Source organism: Hippocampus zosterae, chromosome 4, assembly GCF_025434085.1.
Source record: "Hippocampus zosterae strain Florida chromosome 4, ASM2543408v3, whole genome shotgun sequence".
Classification (NCBI taxonomy): domain Eukaryota; kingdom Metazoa; phylum Chordata; class Actinopteri; order Syngnathiformes; family Syngnathidae; genus Hippocampus; species Hippocampus zosterae.
Window position 1 is genome coordinate 19,065,865 of NC_067454.1, and position 15,107 is coordinate 19,080,971.

The 15,107-nt window shown below is 46.9% G+C and overlaps 1 protein-coding gene and 1 pseudogene across 1 annotated transcript; one reads left to right on the forward strand and one right to left on the reverse strand.

Annotated features, from left to right (window-relative positions):
* Nucleotides 1-985: 985 nt before the first annotated feature.
* Nucleotides 986-3,192, reverse strand: si:ch73-226l13.2 (uncharacterized protein LOC100150092 homolog). The gene is made up of 2 exons (XM_052063391.1): nt 2,911-3,192; nt 986-1,947 (listed from the first exon to the last, which is right to left on the reverse strand). The coding sequence occupies exons 1-2, from the start codon at nt 3,055-3,057 to the stop codon at nt 1,720-1,722; spliced, it is 375 nt and encodes a 124-aa protein (XP_051919351.1). The 5' UTR covers nt 3,058-3,192; the 3' UTR covers nt 986-1,719.
* Nucleotides 3,193-7,140: 3,948 nt separating this feature from the next.
* LOC127599870 (myomegalin-like) lies at nt 7,141-11,803 on the forward strand (annotated as a pseudogene).
* The last annotated feature ends 3,304 nt before the right edge of the window (nt 11,804-15,107 follow it).

A 15,107-nucleotide genomic window follows, 5' to 3' on the forward strand; every position in this document is an offset into this window, starting at 1 on the left:
TTCAACATGATCTATTGGTTATGTATTATAAAAGGTCTTTGTTGAATTATCTCACACCCCAAAACAATTTGGTATTCGTTTTTCATATAAATCTTGACATGCAAAAGTGGTTAAAGAAGTTGTCATGATATGTCAAGTGTGTTTCGATACATTACCTTGAGACATTTTTTTTCACCAGGAGGATCTTGAAAATGTTTTTGAACAAAGAGCAATTTGTGGAGCATTAGATCAACCAATCATCAACGAGTTTTTTTTAAATCACTCACAGCAAGTGAAGGTAAGTGTTGTGATGCGGATGAGAATGTGGTCCACAGGTAGTTGTCAAACGGCACTGTAAATCCTACAATTGTCCCCAAGACGTTTCCCCCATGTTCACCCTTCTACTTTTTTTTTTAAATATACTGGTATATATTTGTTGTGTGCAATGCAATGCTGTCTTCTCCTTTCTATGTTGCAATGAGATGATTTGTCAACAAATTACAGTACAAAGAGTAAAACTGAAACCTGACTCTTACCCAGTCTCTTGCAATCAATCTTCCACCGAGATGAAGGTGTAACATTTAAACAAGTCATTTTTTTCTCTTTTCCAGAAAACCTGAAACACATTCTGTTGATCTTTTATGGATTCATAATTTAATTTCAGGCGTAGAATTGAATGATCTGTTTAATTCAGGAGGGGAGAGGCGATTTTAGCAGAGGTGGCCAGCATCTTGAGACTTTTAAAGTAAAAAAAAAAAATTTACCGATAGTCAAAATTTAACTGAAGCCATGATATTAAAAGTCTGACGAGACTGATTTTGTCTTCAAAACTGAAGCGGCATCCTAACATCCTTCCAGAGTAAACTGTTACATTGATAACGTGACGAAGCACTTTGACTGTCTTATCCATACACAAAGACTTGTCGTTCTGATGGCATGTTCAATGACGCAGATACCTGCTTTTGAGAAATGTACTCAAGATTTTGAGAAAGAGCATAGCTTTTACAGGGGAACCATGATGTTTTGCCATTTGTTTTGAGAAATGCATTTACTGTTTTGCAAATTTCAACCCTGATCTGAGAAATGTATCAAAGCGACCGAGAAAAACGTGAAGTGTATAATGTGTATAATGATTTTTTAATTTATTATATTGATTGTAATGCCACAATATAATGATAACATGCAATGTAAAAATGTGTGTGCAGGGGACAGGAGCATGAGAATGTTTTCATAAAATGTCTATATGTACTATATTGTTAACATCAGTTTAGTTTACAATCCAGAAATCATATCTCATGTGAAAGACTTTCACAAACCTCAGAATATTTTAAATTTTAAAATATTATTCTGTCATAACAGTAGTCTTATTACATTTGGTTTGGATCATTTATTGTACTGGATCCTGTACAATAAATGTTGCTTAAGCATATTTGGACTTTTTTTTTTTTTTAAAACCTCCAACAAATATTGTAAATTCAAAAAATCCAAAGTAGCATTTTCAATGTACCATGGCTCCTTGACATACAAGCAATCAATGGGCCCATTATTTGCTTTGACTTGTGAGAAAGTGTAAATTTTGGTGGCCGGTGACTCAACTCACTTCACAATACATGAAACACAATCACATTGCATTAAATACCTGCATGCATACATACATACAATGGGACACTCCATAGGCTCCATGGGCTAAGAATTAGCATCTATGTGGTGTTGTTGGGTCGGTTGGGGGTAGGGGGGGGTCTATGTCTGAATGATGAAGAGGAATGACTGAGGTCCTTGGTGTCCATCTGATTTTGACATTTCCACAGAGTCTGTGGAAGCTGAACTGGCTATTTGGATGTACCATCCCCTGTAGAGTGCAGACTCAAACTTGCGCTGCTTTGTGCTGTCAGTTTTCATGTAGAAGACGAAACAAAGTTTGGTCTCATCGTTCATGGAAATGTTTTTCATCATCTTCTTATCCACTGCCTACAAAAACAAATATGGCTGTTGAACATGGTAAAAATGTGGCATTTACACTAGTACTTTCACATTCAAGTCTATTCTGTGCTATGACCAAGTTGCAGGTCTGTTTAATTGTCTAATGATGCACTTTATGCTCATTTTCTTTTAAGCCAACCCACCCGCTTTGGGATATTATAATGGCTGTCAAATGTACACGTATTTTCACCATTTATGGAGTTTAGTTGCCAGGCGGCCCGGCTGTTTATCATTTACTCTGTTTGAGAGAATTGAAATACATTTTCTTTTTTTGTTAATGTATATTGTATTGTAAAATATAAATTATAATATTATAATAATATAAACGACTTTATCAAATAAAATGTGAAAAAAGGTTTTATATCTTTTACATCTGTAATTAAATATAAATCAGCATGTATTGTATTGTATAAGCCAAAAATCACAAATACTGTTGTACATTTGAGCGTTGTGTGCCTTTAAGGGGTGTGGCCTAGTGAGTCAGTCATTGGTGTTCATTGTGTATTTGTATGTTTGATTGTTAGCCATGTTTCTGTTAAATGCATGGTCAATGTTTTTTTTTTCTGCTAAGACACTTGTGCTTCTCTCAAAGTTCTACAAGACTACTTGTGGTACAGCGATCATTAGCATATTTACGTCACTGCATTTGCATATTTATCCATTCGCAGAGTTTTGTGGGGAACATATCTTCGCTGAGAAATTCATATACAGTATTTTCTATTTTTGTGCTCAGGCCATAGCCATGTCAAATATAAAAATGTTACTTTGGCACCGTCTTGTGGGCCCCGAAACTAGATTGAAATGAGAGGAGGAGCTTCAGGTACTGTAGTTAGTCCAAATCATAGTCAAGCAAATAAAAGTGATTTGCCACCATCTTATACCATCTAATGGCAATGACAAAGGCTTTTGGGTGAAATTGCTCAATTACAGTAGAATTTTCAAAACTTGAACCTCCACTTGCAGGAGCACCCGCTCTTCTTTCTTGGCGCACTTAAGGAAGCAGTCGGAGTCTGAGAAGTTCAAAACCACAGGGTAATTTCGGTCCAAATAAGTTGACTTGTAGCAGTAGATGGTCATTTTCTCTGAGCACAAAAACATCGGGACAATTGTCCTCACAAAGCAACATTTCAAGTTTTGTGTAGAATTGAATCTATAGTTCAGTATTTCCTAGAATGTACTATACAGAGCATGCACTGAATGGGATGAATGAACTGAAAAGTGAGACACATTGAGTAATTTCTATTCTGAGGGTGACAATTGTATGGAAAAACCTGGTTGAGGTGAAACATAGAGAGTCTTCTGTGAACAAAGGCCTCGTAGATATTTGTGCGAGGCCACATGTTCAACTGCTGTGTTCAACGCCATCATTTGTTTGAAAGTGCCCCCTCCTCTTGAAACTGTAAAACAACATAACAAAATAAATCTTAGATTGATAGATTTATTTTTATATGGTGGATTTCATTTATTGCAGCGGTGGTCAGGAACCTAACTTTGGTTTGGTTTGGTTTGGTAACTCTTGCAATAGAGAAGGTGTTTATTGTAACTGTAAATACTATTTTCTGAAAACATTCAGGATATTACGCGTTCTGTTGAAATTTCAGGACAGGCCTAAAATGCACTTTCAACTTTTCGAGTGAACAAAATTTGTCGGTCTCTAAATGCATAATGTGCAACTGGTCAGTGTTTTTTTTATTACCTTTTAAATTTAAACAATCCTTTTCCTTATGCTGTTCACGTTTTGACCAAGAACAATTGCTCAACAGTGTCTTACGATAGCATGGCCTGAGACAGGAAGCCGCTGAGCACAGAGTACCATCAGCAGGTAGGACTCGAGATGCAGAGCATGTTCAAGGACCATACTTACTATATTACCGTACATCTATTATGATTTTTCTTCTTTTTCTTTTACATTCTGCATCTTGGAAGTTGTGCTAGTACTGAAACATTAACCAGTTGGACATTGAGAGAAAATGAAATTAAAGTAATCTGTTAAGTAAAAGATGACATTTTAGGTTCATCCTGAAATTTCTGCTGAAAGCAGAGTAACTCAAACTTTTTGTGAGTAGTGTATATCTCGAGTATTTCAACACTTGAAAGGAAATATAATACTTTTGTCTCCCTGGTGATGCTTTGATGCCCACTCCAGAGAGTCACCTTCACTTGATGCTTGTTAGTGGATCTTTTTACCCTCATTTTTGCCTCCACTAAGTGAAAAGCAAATTGAACTCACCAAGTGTCACCTTGCTGGAATTTGCCACAATGACAATGTCATTGAGGGTACATCCTGTCCCATGACATCCACGACAGTCACTCCCAGAATCACAGCCCCTTCCTCTCAACACAGAGAAGCGAGTTTCCGTCATGGTAACAACAAGCAAATTGCTTTCTCGTTTCTGCTCCTCGTCCTCAGCCGAGCAAAGGTTGTTCTCGGCATCGCCATACTCTTCTTGATCGCCCTTTAAGCTGCTCTCATTCTGCTGCAGGTCTTCCTCTCGCACCATTTCCATGCTGAATTCAAGGACAGTGGCCTCCTTGGAGATGGGGTGGAGAACATCCTCCGTTGAGCAGAGCTGCTTAATGTGCTCCTTCTTCCGGCCTGACTTGTGCACCGTCTGATCACAAAAATAAAAGATCAGCTTTGATGATCAGAGAGCAGGAAAATCCTGACGTCATTGTGAGTATTTTGCTGTGAGGCTATTTTAAAATGTGATTGGTTGAAGAAACAATCTCATTCCCAATGGAGTGTAAAGTAACATGGACCAGCACTACTGATTCACAAGGAGCTGAACAGATTATATTGTCTTGCCTTGGGTTGAAATCCGATTGGAGTAAACAATCGAACATCCACACACACATACTGGAAGCAAGGCGGCCAATTAATATGCTTTCATGAACGAACAAATTGAATTTAGGATGTAAATGTAGGCCAGTGCTCCTGCCAACAAGGAGGACCGAAAATTAACTTCTGGTTTGCCAATGATAGGGTGGCGGAGGTACAGACACAATGCTCAACCGTGAAAGATGCGATCGTCTCACCAACATTGGCTGACCGTTCGCTATGGCCTGAGCAAGCTGATCGGGGGGTAAATCCTGCAGATCAGTGCCATTTATTTGCACCAGCGTGTCTCCTCTCCTAAAAGAAAAACAAGAATGATGAAATTATGAATTTCCAACACCCTCCAGTGAGATGATAGATATTGAATTTGTAATTAATTCATTCTAAATGTCGGATCAAATATTGTCCTGTTAGGTCAAATATTGCCATTCCATTACCTAGAGTAGACAATCTAATCAGATCGAATACAAGGACTGGATTGAAAGATACTGTATCTTTCCAAAGACAACATTGAGTGTTTTATTCTGGAGTGTGGTTGAGATTTTCATTAGATTTATAGGTCTGCATTTCCTCTGCCAAACAAGATGGATGAACTTCTTCTCCTCACAAAGACCAACAAAACCTTTGCACGTTCTGCTGCGCTCTGCTTCACTGAAATCTGGCTCAGTGACCGCCACCCAGATTCCGCGCTACATCTACCCAGCTTCCGCCTTCTCCGAGCCGACCGCGACACAGAGCTATCAGGGAAATCGAAAGGTGGTGGGATTTGCTTCTATATCAACGAAGAATGGTGCACTGATGTCACGAAGCTCGACGCAAAAAAGGACAAAATCCGACTTCAACGGACAGTTAGGACGGCAGAAAAAATCGTTGGCACCGCCCTACCCACTCTTGAGGACTTGCACACTGCAAGAATCAAGACAAGGGCACGGAAAATCCTCCTGGATCCCCCGCACCCTGCCCACCACCTTTTTCAGCCACTCCCCTCAGGCAGACACTACAGATCCATGCGCACCAAATCCAGTAGACACTTAAACAGCTTCTTCCCTCTAGCCATTAACTCCTTAAACAGTCACTGACGTAGTCACTGAAGTGTAATTTGGAATTCCCTCTCTATTCCTGTAGGTGGCCTTAGAATGTCCACCTGGCGTCAGTGACACGATTCTATTCTATATTTGCTGGTCAGGGAGAATTCAGTTTCAGCAATGTGTGCAATCCTATAATAAGGTAAAGTGGCTGTTGTCGTCCATCACCAACAGCGCTGGTCAAGATCTCCTTTTTAGGACTGAAGTAACCTAGTACATTGAAAACCGCAGCTGGTGCACAAAGCCATGACATCAGCTCCTTGCCAGGTATAAAAGATACGGGCCTGACAGAGGTTGGGGGGCTTTTTTACATCCATGCCTTGGGCCACTCAACTTTTTGGAAAGACTTCACTCTGACATTGGTTGAATAAAATCTTTTCCCAATCAGCCGTGGTCCCTGAAGTGCTCATTCGTCGGGAAACAGCCACCGATCACCGAGTGTTTTTTGAATACCAGCGAAGCAGCAAAAACCATATACCACATTTTTGGCGTCACGAACAGGATTCGTGTTCTCCAGGGGACCGTCCCGTCCGCTCTCTCCGCGAGCATCCAGCGGCCAGCCGACGACCTATTTTGAGGTGAGTTGCTTACACTCAAAGTCGCCGCAACATGCTCGCTCTTGGAAAGGGGGGGAGGGAGCGTTGTCCCCCGCACGGAGGACAGTTAAACGGATCTGATGGGGCCACGGCGGGCTCCAGGGAAAGTTGTCTCTCCTAGTAAAAAGCCGTCATAATGCGACTTTTGAAGGGGGAGTGGCCCCAAATAGAGACAGCGAAAGAAAAGTAAAATAAAAACAGGAAAAATAAATAAAAAACAATAAATAAAAAGGGAACAGTAACAAAACGTTTTGGGAATTGTATGCATGACATGTCTGGTGAGAATGATAAACGAGAAGAAATAAACGCTCCAGGGAGGGCGAATGTGAAACAGGACAGGTTGTCGAGAACAACGCTGGTCGGCAGTCACGAGAAGAAAATAGTAGGAAGTCCCATAAAACGTGGACGTGGAAATTAGTCGTTTCAGTGGTCCCGCGGAGGATCGAAATTTTAGCTGTGTGATTGTGGCGGAAACACGGGTACGATTGAACTATGCTGCGACAAGATACGGGTGAATCCACACAGGCCAGGGGCTATAGCCGAGATGTCCGGTGGGAGCCTAGTCTCTGCCAAAGTCCAGCGCAAAAGGGAGGTTGCGTCGACCGCGTTTGGCCAATAGGAACGAGCGCAACTTTGGCATCCGTACCGTGAAGTGTGAGAGTGGATGAAGGAAATATCCGGCCAGGTCACGGACCTGTGGGCCGAAGAGAATGATGCGCGCGAAGCCACGTCGTTTGGGCACTGATCGAATTAGAGGTGTATGTGAGTTATAAGGCTTGTCAATTTAAATGCTGGTGTAAGAAGCCCCCAGGTAAAACGAAGGACTGGCGGTTTTTGAATATTGATTAAGCTGATACGATCTGCTTGCGGTTCGATTCCTCTATGGGGACGTGTCATAATAGCATACACATCTGTCAAAGTTTGATAAATTTGAGCCTGTACAGACCGCGTTTGGGAAATAGGTGCTGGACGGCATTGTGTGTGTAGAGAAAATGCCTCTGTGTGAAAAAGGGAAAACGTGGCAATGAGGCCTCTGGAATGCAAGGATTGGTATACCTTGGGAAAAAAGTATTTTGTGTGCACACTTAAGTTAAATTCTGCAGAAAATAAACACCCTCGCTGACAAAGACCAGTACCTGCAGGACAATTCGTACAGGCTGTCCTTGGTTATAAGCGAGCGCACAGGTCAGCTGCAGGAGGTGCGCAGGCAGCTGTCCAAGAGAGAGCAGGAACTGTGCGAGCTGAGGCGGGACAAAGAGAGGCAGACGGCCGGAGACGTGCAACACCTGCAAGGTCTTCTCCGAGAGAAAGAAGCCTTTTTTAAGGAGATGATGCAGAACCAAGAGGAAGTCATGATGCGGCCGCCGTCTCCAGAGAGTGAAGAAGACGTGAAGGCCCTTCGGGAAGAGCTGCAGTTAATGCTTAAGAAGGAGAGGGAAGCCCAGAAAGAACTCTCTGCTCTGCGTTCGTCTTTGGCTGCCCAGCAAGCAAAGGGAGCAGCAACAGCAAGTACCGAGCATGTGCTGGAGCAGCTCGTCTTGGAGTACCGTCAGCTGAATGGTGCCCTGAGGACCGAGAAGAGACTCTACCAGAATCTCATTCACACCAATAGCGACAGCTCGGACAAGGTCTTGGCCCTCCACACTCAGCTGGACTCGGTTCAGGCACTCCGCGGGCAACTGGAGGAGGTCCTGACCCGGATTCAGAACATGGCCCTGGACCTGGAAAGGGCCACCAAAAGGCAGCGTGACTTAGGAGATGTCAGCACCGAAGAGGACGAGGGGGATGATGAAGACGGCAGCAGCGACGAGTTCACCGACAGCATAGAGGATGACGAGAAAGTTACACCTGAGAGTTTGCCTTTCACCCAGCCTCAAGCGGCCCGTGGGCATGAAGGAGAATCTGCATTCCTGACGACTCGCACGCAGAGCGTTGAACTGGAGCTAAAAGAAATACAGTCGCAGCTCGAGCGGGAGGGATTCACCTCGGTGACCCAGATGAGGAGCACACTGCAGAGGCTTTGGAAGGAGAACCGCTTCCTAAAAGAACGTCAAGTGGGGACGAACCACGGGAGTCTCGACCGGGGTGAGGAGGAGGACGATACTGAGGAGGAGGACTACATGGAAGATGATGAACTGGGGGCGACGTCTTGCGTGGCTGTCAAGGGTCCGAGTGAGCGTTCGGCCCGGCTTTGTTTGGAGAACCGAGAGCTGCAGGAGAGGCTGATGGTGTCTGAAGCCACCGTTCACGCTCAGGCCAAGCAGCTGAAGGACTACAGGGACCTGCTCACCGAGACGTCCGTGCAGCAGGCCAGTAAGCAGGTGCAAGTGGATCTACAGGATTTGGGCTGTGAGACTTGTGGACGCAGTGAAAATGAAGCTGAGAGGGACGATGCCAGCAGCCCAGAGTTTGATGACCTCGAGATGTGCACGTCACTGTCTCATCAGCAGGAGGATAGCGTGGGAGGGGACTGGTACAAGGCCAGTAGAACCGGGACTAACGGAGATGCATGCGATGGAACCGGGGAGGAGTCGGCTTTACATCACCTGGTCCAGGATCTGCGCTCCCAGCTAACCCGCTGCCACAAAGTCATCCGCGGTCTTCAGATGCGTGTTCGCTCCCTGTCGGCCACAAGCGACTACGCCTCGAGCCTTGAGCGCACGCCGCGCAAGGTAAACTGGGCCTTCGAGATGTCACCCGCCCAAGAGGGCGTGGAGGAAGATGAAGGCTGGGTGTCCGACACCCAGGCGACTTTGCCTGCGTCCAAACCCAGTCGCGAGCTGCAGGAGCTGATGGCACGAGTGGCCACCTTGGAGGCCCAATTGAGCAGCTCCAAGTTGGAGGGGAAGTGCGAAGCAGAGCAGGGGAAATGTGCCACATGGCCTGGAAAGTACAACTCTCTCATCCAGGCCCAAGCTCGTGAGCTCTCCCACCTGAGGCAGAGGATGAGAGAGGGTGAAGGAGTCTCCCATATCCTCACACAGCACCTGGCTGACACCACCAAGGCTTTTGAGGAGCTGCTGCGGGCCAACGATGTTGACTACTACATGGGGCAGAGCTTTCGAGAGCAGCTTTCACAAATCACCGCGCTAGCTCAGAGACTGCTCATCAAGCTGACTGGATGAGTGGAAAGCCCCGTTGACAAGACAGGCCACGAGTTGCTGGCCATGCAGCTTAGCAAGGAGCTTCAGCAGAAAGACCAAATCATCGAGTCTCTGCACAACAAGCTGCAGCATCGCCCTGAGACGCCATCCAGCTGCCAAGCCCTCTCGGAGACCACCGACCCATCAGACAGGACTTCCTTGGTGTCCGACGAGTGTCAAACCAACGAAGACCTGGATCTGTGCTCCGAGTTAGACGCCGGAGACTATCGGGACCAGGATGAGCAGCGACAATCCGAACCGGATGCCCATTCATCGATCCCTCCTCCTTCTCGTGGACACCTCCAATCATCTTTCAGCTGTCCGGGAATGCTTTTCTCAGCCTCTGGGGGTTTAACCGCTCCGTCCTTGAAAGGCTACAGCCAGCTACCTCATCATGCCTTTCCGCAGTACCAGCTGGGCGGCATTCCCGAGGGTCACTCAATAAAGTCGGGCTCGGGGCCCAATTTAATTGAAGAGCACCTACGGGAGGTGCGATGTCTTCGCCAGCGTCTGGAAGAGTCCATTTGGACCAACGAAAGGCTCCGACAGCAGCTGGAGGAAAAATTAGCAAACCCTGGGCGCGACGGAGGAGCAGCTACAAACATCTATATTCAAGGGTTGGACACAGTCACACATCTGTCGAATGAAATCCGAGTCCTGACAGACGAGAACTTGAATCTGCAGTCCCGTCTACAGGCCAGCACAGACTCGTGCGAGGAGCTGATCGAAGCACGCGCCCGCCTCAAGCAAGCCGAACTGGAAGCTGAGCAGTGGAAGGAGGAGTTGAGACGACTTCAGACACACAGTGAGGAGCAGGGACGGCAGATTCTCGCCTTGAGGCAAGCCGGTCAGGAGAGAATCAACAGAGCGCAGCACGAGGCGTCTCTACTGCAGCAGCAGTTGTGTGAGAGCAGAGACCTCACCCACTCCCTGCAGAACGAACTGCACGTCTACGATCGCGTGTGCTCCAGCTTCAAATCCAACAAAGGCTTCCTGTGCGAAGCTCCTGGCCTGCCCGCGGAGTCGGCGGAGCTACTGAGCGAGGTGAGGAGTCTGCGGGCCCAGCTGCAGAGCAGCATCCAGGAGAATAGCGCCTTCAAGCAGCTGGAGCTCCACAAGCAGCTGGAGCAAAAACTGGGCGCCGGCTCCCCTCGCACACCGTCCCTGTCGGCCTTCGGCGCCAGCCCTCAGAGAGAAAACGTCTACAGTCGACAGCTGCTGCACGACCCGGCCCCTTCTCCACCTGTCAGGGACATTGGTCTCTTTAACTGTGGATCTCCCTGCCCCCCTACTCGGACCTGGATGACAACCATAGCGCCGCCAACGACCCCCTCGACCCGCACGCTGAGCTGGAAGGCGACGCCCCCGATGGCTCGTTCGTCAACCGTTATGGCCGCCACGCCGTCGGTCACGTGGATGACTTTAACGCTCTCCAGCAACAAGTCCTTGAAGGTCGCAGCATCGTGCAGCGCATGGAGGCAGCGGTGCGCCCGCGCCTGCGCTCTCCTCCACCGTTAGGAGCCGCCCAGAAACAAAACAATGAGCAGCTCTTGGATTACGGCAATGTCCCGAGTCTCTTGTCCAACACGAAGACCCTGAGGCAGATTCTGGAGGAGGCGGCGTCCCTGCTGAAGATGTTCTGGAGGGCGGTGCTGCCCAGCGCCGACGCCGCCACGCCGAACCTGAAGAAGGAGCAGTCGATGCAAGAGGAGATCTTGTCCCTCAAGCTGCGCGTGTCTGAGCAGGAGGAGGTACTGAAGGGGACGATTCAAAGACTGAGGAGCACCAGTCGCACCAAGGAGAGCATGGAGCATTTCATCGTGAACCAGCTGTCAAGGACTCGGGATGTTTTGAAGAAAGCAAGGACAAACTTGGAGAAGAACGAGCTGAGACTTTCCTCTCTAAGCTCCTCGTCTTCCGCTCCCTACGCCGCTGAGGAGCCAGGAGGTGGTGCCAGAGAGCAACCTGCTAATGTCCGGGGCTTGACGACTGACGGAGTCAAAGCCAACCAGCACTCTGCTGCCAGGAAGCGCACCAGCCGATGCTTGCTTTAGACCCCGAACAACCGGACTCAATGCTACGGACCTCCACATTTAAAATCACTAAGACCTCCTCAGTCCCCTAAACCTCTGTCTTCAACCAGGCCTTACCAAACTCCCTTCAGCGACCCCAAACTCCTCAAAAGCGCAGTCAGTGTTATTCTTTGAGTGGAGCTGTCAGCAATGTGTATGAAAGAAGGCATGTGAAACGTGTACCTGGTGGTTGCAGTGACAAGCCGGATTGGAACGGCTTGAAGACACCCCCGAAACGTCGTCTTCCGAGAACATGTGGAGGGGCAAAGGGTTTTTTCTGCACGTAAAAAGGCAGAAACAAGAAGAAGCACAAGAGAGACTCGAAGCAAATACTAAAGACACGGTTCAGCCAGGAGACAAGGTGTATGTGAAAGTGTTCCGCCGCAAGTGGTACAACGAAAGACGGCAGGGGCCATATGAAGTTGTCCGCTGTACCGGAACAGCGGTGCAAGTGAAAGGGTCGCCAACTTGGTACCATCTGACACACTGCGTCAAGGTGCCCAAAGATGAAGAACCCCAAAGAGGGAGTCGCGGCTGCGAGAACTCCGAACAACTGCCAGAACAAGAGTCGCCCAGGGGCCCAGATCGGGAGGAAGACGGGCAAGGTCGAGCTGTGGTGGATAACGTGTCTGCTGTATCTGTTCCTGAGGACATCGGGGGCGACACAGCCGACGATCGAGGAAGCCAACAGTTCGACAATGTCAATCTTGACGACGAGCCCTCCCCAGATGCAGGTGACTCTCCCCAACACAGCGACACCGAGCCAACTACCACCGGAGATGGTGTCCCCAATGGACACGGTCACCCAACAGGACCCAGTGACGGACGCCCAGTCCGCCACAGAGTCCGGCCGGAGCGTTACATTGAGCAATGTTGAGGGAGTGTTGGGAAGAGCTGTCATACTGCCAAGTAGTTGCGCAAGGGCAGGAAGGTCCCTGTGCAGACACACCGCCAAATGGGAAGACAACACCGGTAACATCCTTGCCCTGGCCCAGCGAACACATGTGGACAATGTACTGTTACTAAATACATATAGGCGATTTGAGGTGTTAGGAGATTGCGCTCTATTTCTGACAAAAATTGGCATGAGTGATTTCGGAAACTATACGTGTACCTGTTTCAAAATGGGAGTGGGAACATCGGCGTAGCGCCACTTCCTTGGGTTTTTATTTTCCTTTTTGTGTGATGTGTTGCATGATTCCACTGGAATGTGATCCACCGTATGTTGTTGCCCGGCCCGCGACCAGTTTACCATCGTTATTGTGTCAAAGTTGCATGTGTTTTGCGTTGAGTGCCATTGTCATCACGCGATACTGGCAGGAGTTCTTATTCGTTCCAGAACCTCTGGATGCTGACCGGGGCCGTGCAAGGGACTCTATGGACAGTGACCTGGACATAAGGACTTTGTATGGACAGCAGGCCCTGGGCAGTGATACCCAGCACGTTCTATCGCTGAAGATTCGGGGAATGGACTCTGCCTCTGCACGCACTTACACATGAAGAAGGGGGGCGACATTTCAGGGGCTTGTTTTGATAGCATGTTTTGATACCTCATTACTATATACCTCATTGTTTATTCCAATATTTTTACCTCATTTAGTCACCTGCTGGCCGGCTGATCATGTGACGGTACAATTTCACTGTTTGGTGATAGGGGGACATGTCATTCCATTTTCACACTGTTTGGTGAGCTCATACTGTTTTGTGGATTGTAATGTGCCAGGGCTCCTTACACCTGGTTGACACCAGGTGAAGGGAACCACTGGGGATGGTAGAAAGGGCCTTCCTCTTTTTCCTTGTCATTAGACTGGCGAGGTTTTTTTCTTGAGGAGGGGCCGGCAGCTTTTTGGGGCTTCTAATGGGCCACACCAAATTCATTACTTCGCAATTTGTCACCGTTGTAAGGGTATTACCTAAGGGGGGTGGTATTGTCGTTTGAATTATGCGGACTTCAATTTTCTTTGCTTGTGGTTCCTGAGAGGCCTCAGATTGTTGTCAGGGAGCAATTGGCTAACTAAATAGTTTGAGCTTTCCTAGTTAAAATAACCTTACGTAGCATGCCTTGAGCGTGATTTAGGCTGAAGATTTTGGGCCAAATTGTAGACGTGAGCATATATAAAATTTGGTTGGGGGAAGATGTTTGGACCTTTACCGATGTTATCTTTTGTTAGACCGTTTCCGGGACTATTACTTTGTCCCGGAAGGGGGGAATGAAGTGTAATTTGGAATTCCCTCTCTATTCCTGTAGGTGGCCTTAGAATGTCCACCTGGCCACCTGGCGTCAGTGACACGATTCTATTCTCTATTTGCTGGTCAGGGAGAATTCAGTTTCAGCAATGTGTGCAATCCTATAATAAGGTAAAGTGGCTGTTGTCGTCCATCACCAACAGCGCTGGTCAAGATCTCCTTTTTAGGACTGAAGTAACCTAGTAGATTGAAAACCGCAGCTGGTGCACAAAGCCATGACATCAGCTCCTTGCCAGGTATAAAAGATACGGGCCTGACAGGGGTTGGGGGGCTTTTTTACATCCATGCCTTGGGCCACTCAACTTTTTGGAAAGACTTCACTCTGACATTGGTTGAATAAAATCTTTTCCCAATCAGCCGTGGTCCCTGAAGTGCTCATTCGTCGGGAAACAGCCACCGATCACCGAGTGTTTTGTGAAGACCAGCGAAGCAGCAAAAACCATATACCACATCACTCTTCTTGCACCACAAAATGGTACTACAAAACTACTGGTTACTCTAAAATGGTTCAATGATTTTGTTGTTTACGATGATACTAGTGCAGCGTGTTATACCGGAGACAAATTCCTTGTGTGTTCTACATACTTGGCCAATAAAGATGATTCTGATTCTGATTCTTACACATCAACATCTTCAAACAACCCCCCCCCCCCCTCAACAACAACAACAACAAAAAACCTCAAAAAACAAAAAAAGACTTAAATCATCAATTTACAAATACCTTATGATGTGTTTTCCTCCACTTGAGTTTTGGTGCTTGACGACATTTTTCACTTCATATTGGTGCTTCCCATCATGGAGCTGGTGAACGATTAGCACACTTCCGCTGACAAGCGAATTCTACCATGTGGAAACAAATGAATGCGTTTTTAACTTGAATCCATCCTCAACTGTCTGTCTTTGTGGGGGAGGAAAAAAGAAAGAAGCTTTGGTCACCTACCGCCACGTCCATGCCTCTGACAATACACGCAAATGATGACGCAGTTGCTCTTGACCGGGTAGCACAACAAATGAGCAAAGAGTGAAGCTCCTGTATTGCGTTTTATATTTCTGCTTTGAACAGAAGAGGAAGCAGCAACCAGATACAAAAAATAGCGGAATTGACTTTGAACTTCCGTTTGGGTGCCTTTATGTCATTGTTGCATATTAACGATATTATTTTCAAGACC

Excerpts from the sequence above, each read along its gene's own strand:
- si:ch73-226l13.2 (XM_052063391.1), bottom strand. The coding sequence starts at position 3,057 with ATGTTTTTGTGCTCAGAGAAAATGACCATCTACTGCTACAAGTCAACT. Across the intron at positions 1,948-2,910 it reads GGGTGCTCCTGCAAGTGGAG|GCAGTGGATAAGAAGATGAT; the intron begins GTTCAAGTTTTG and ends TTGTTTTTGTAG.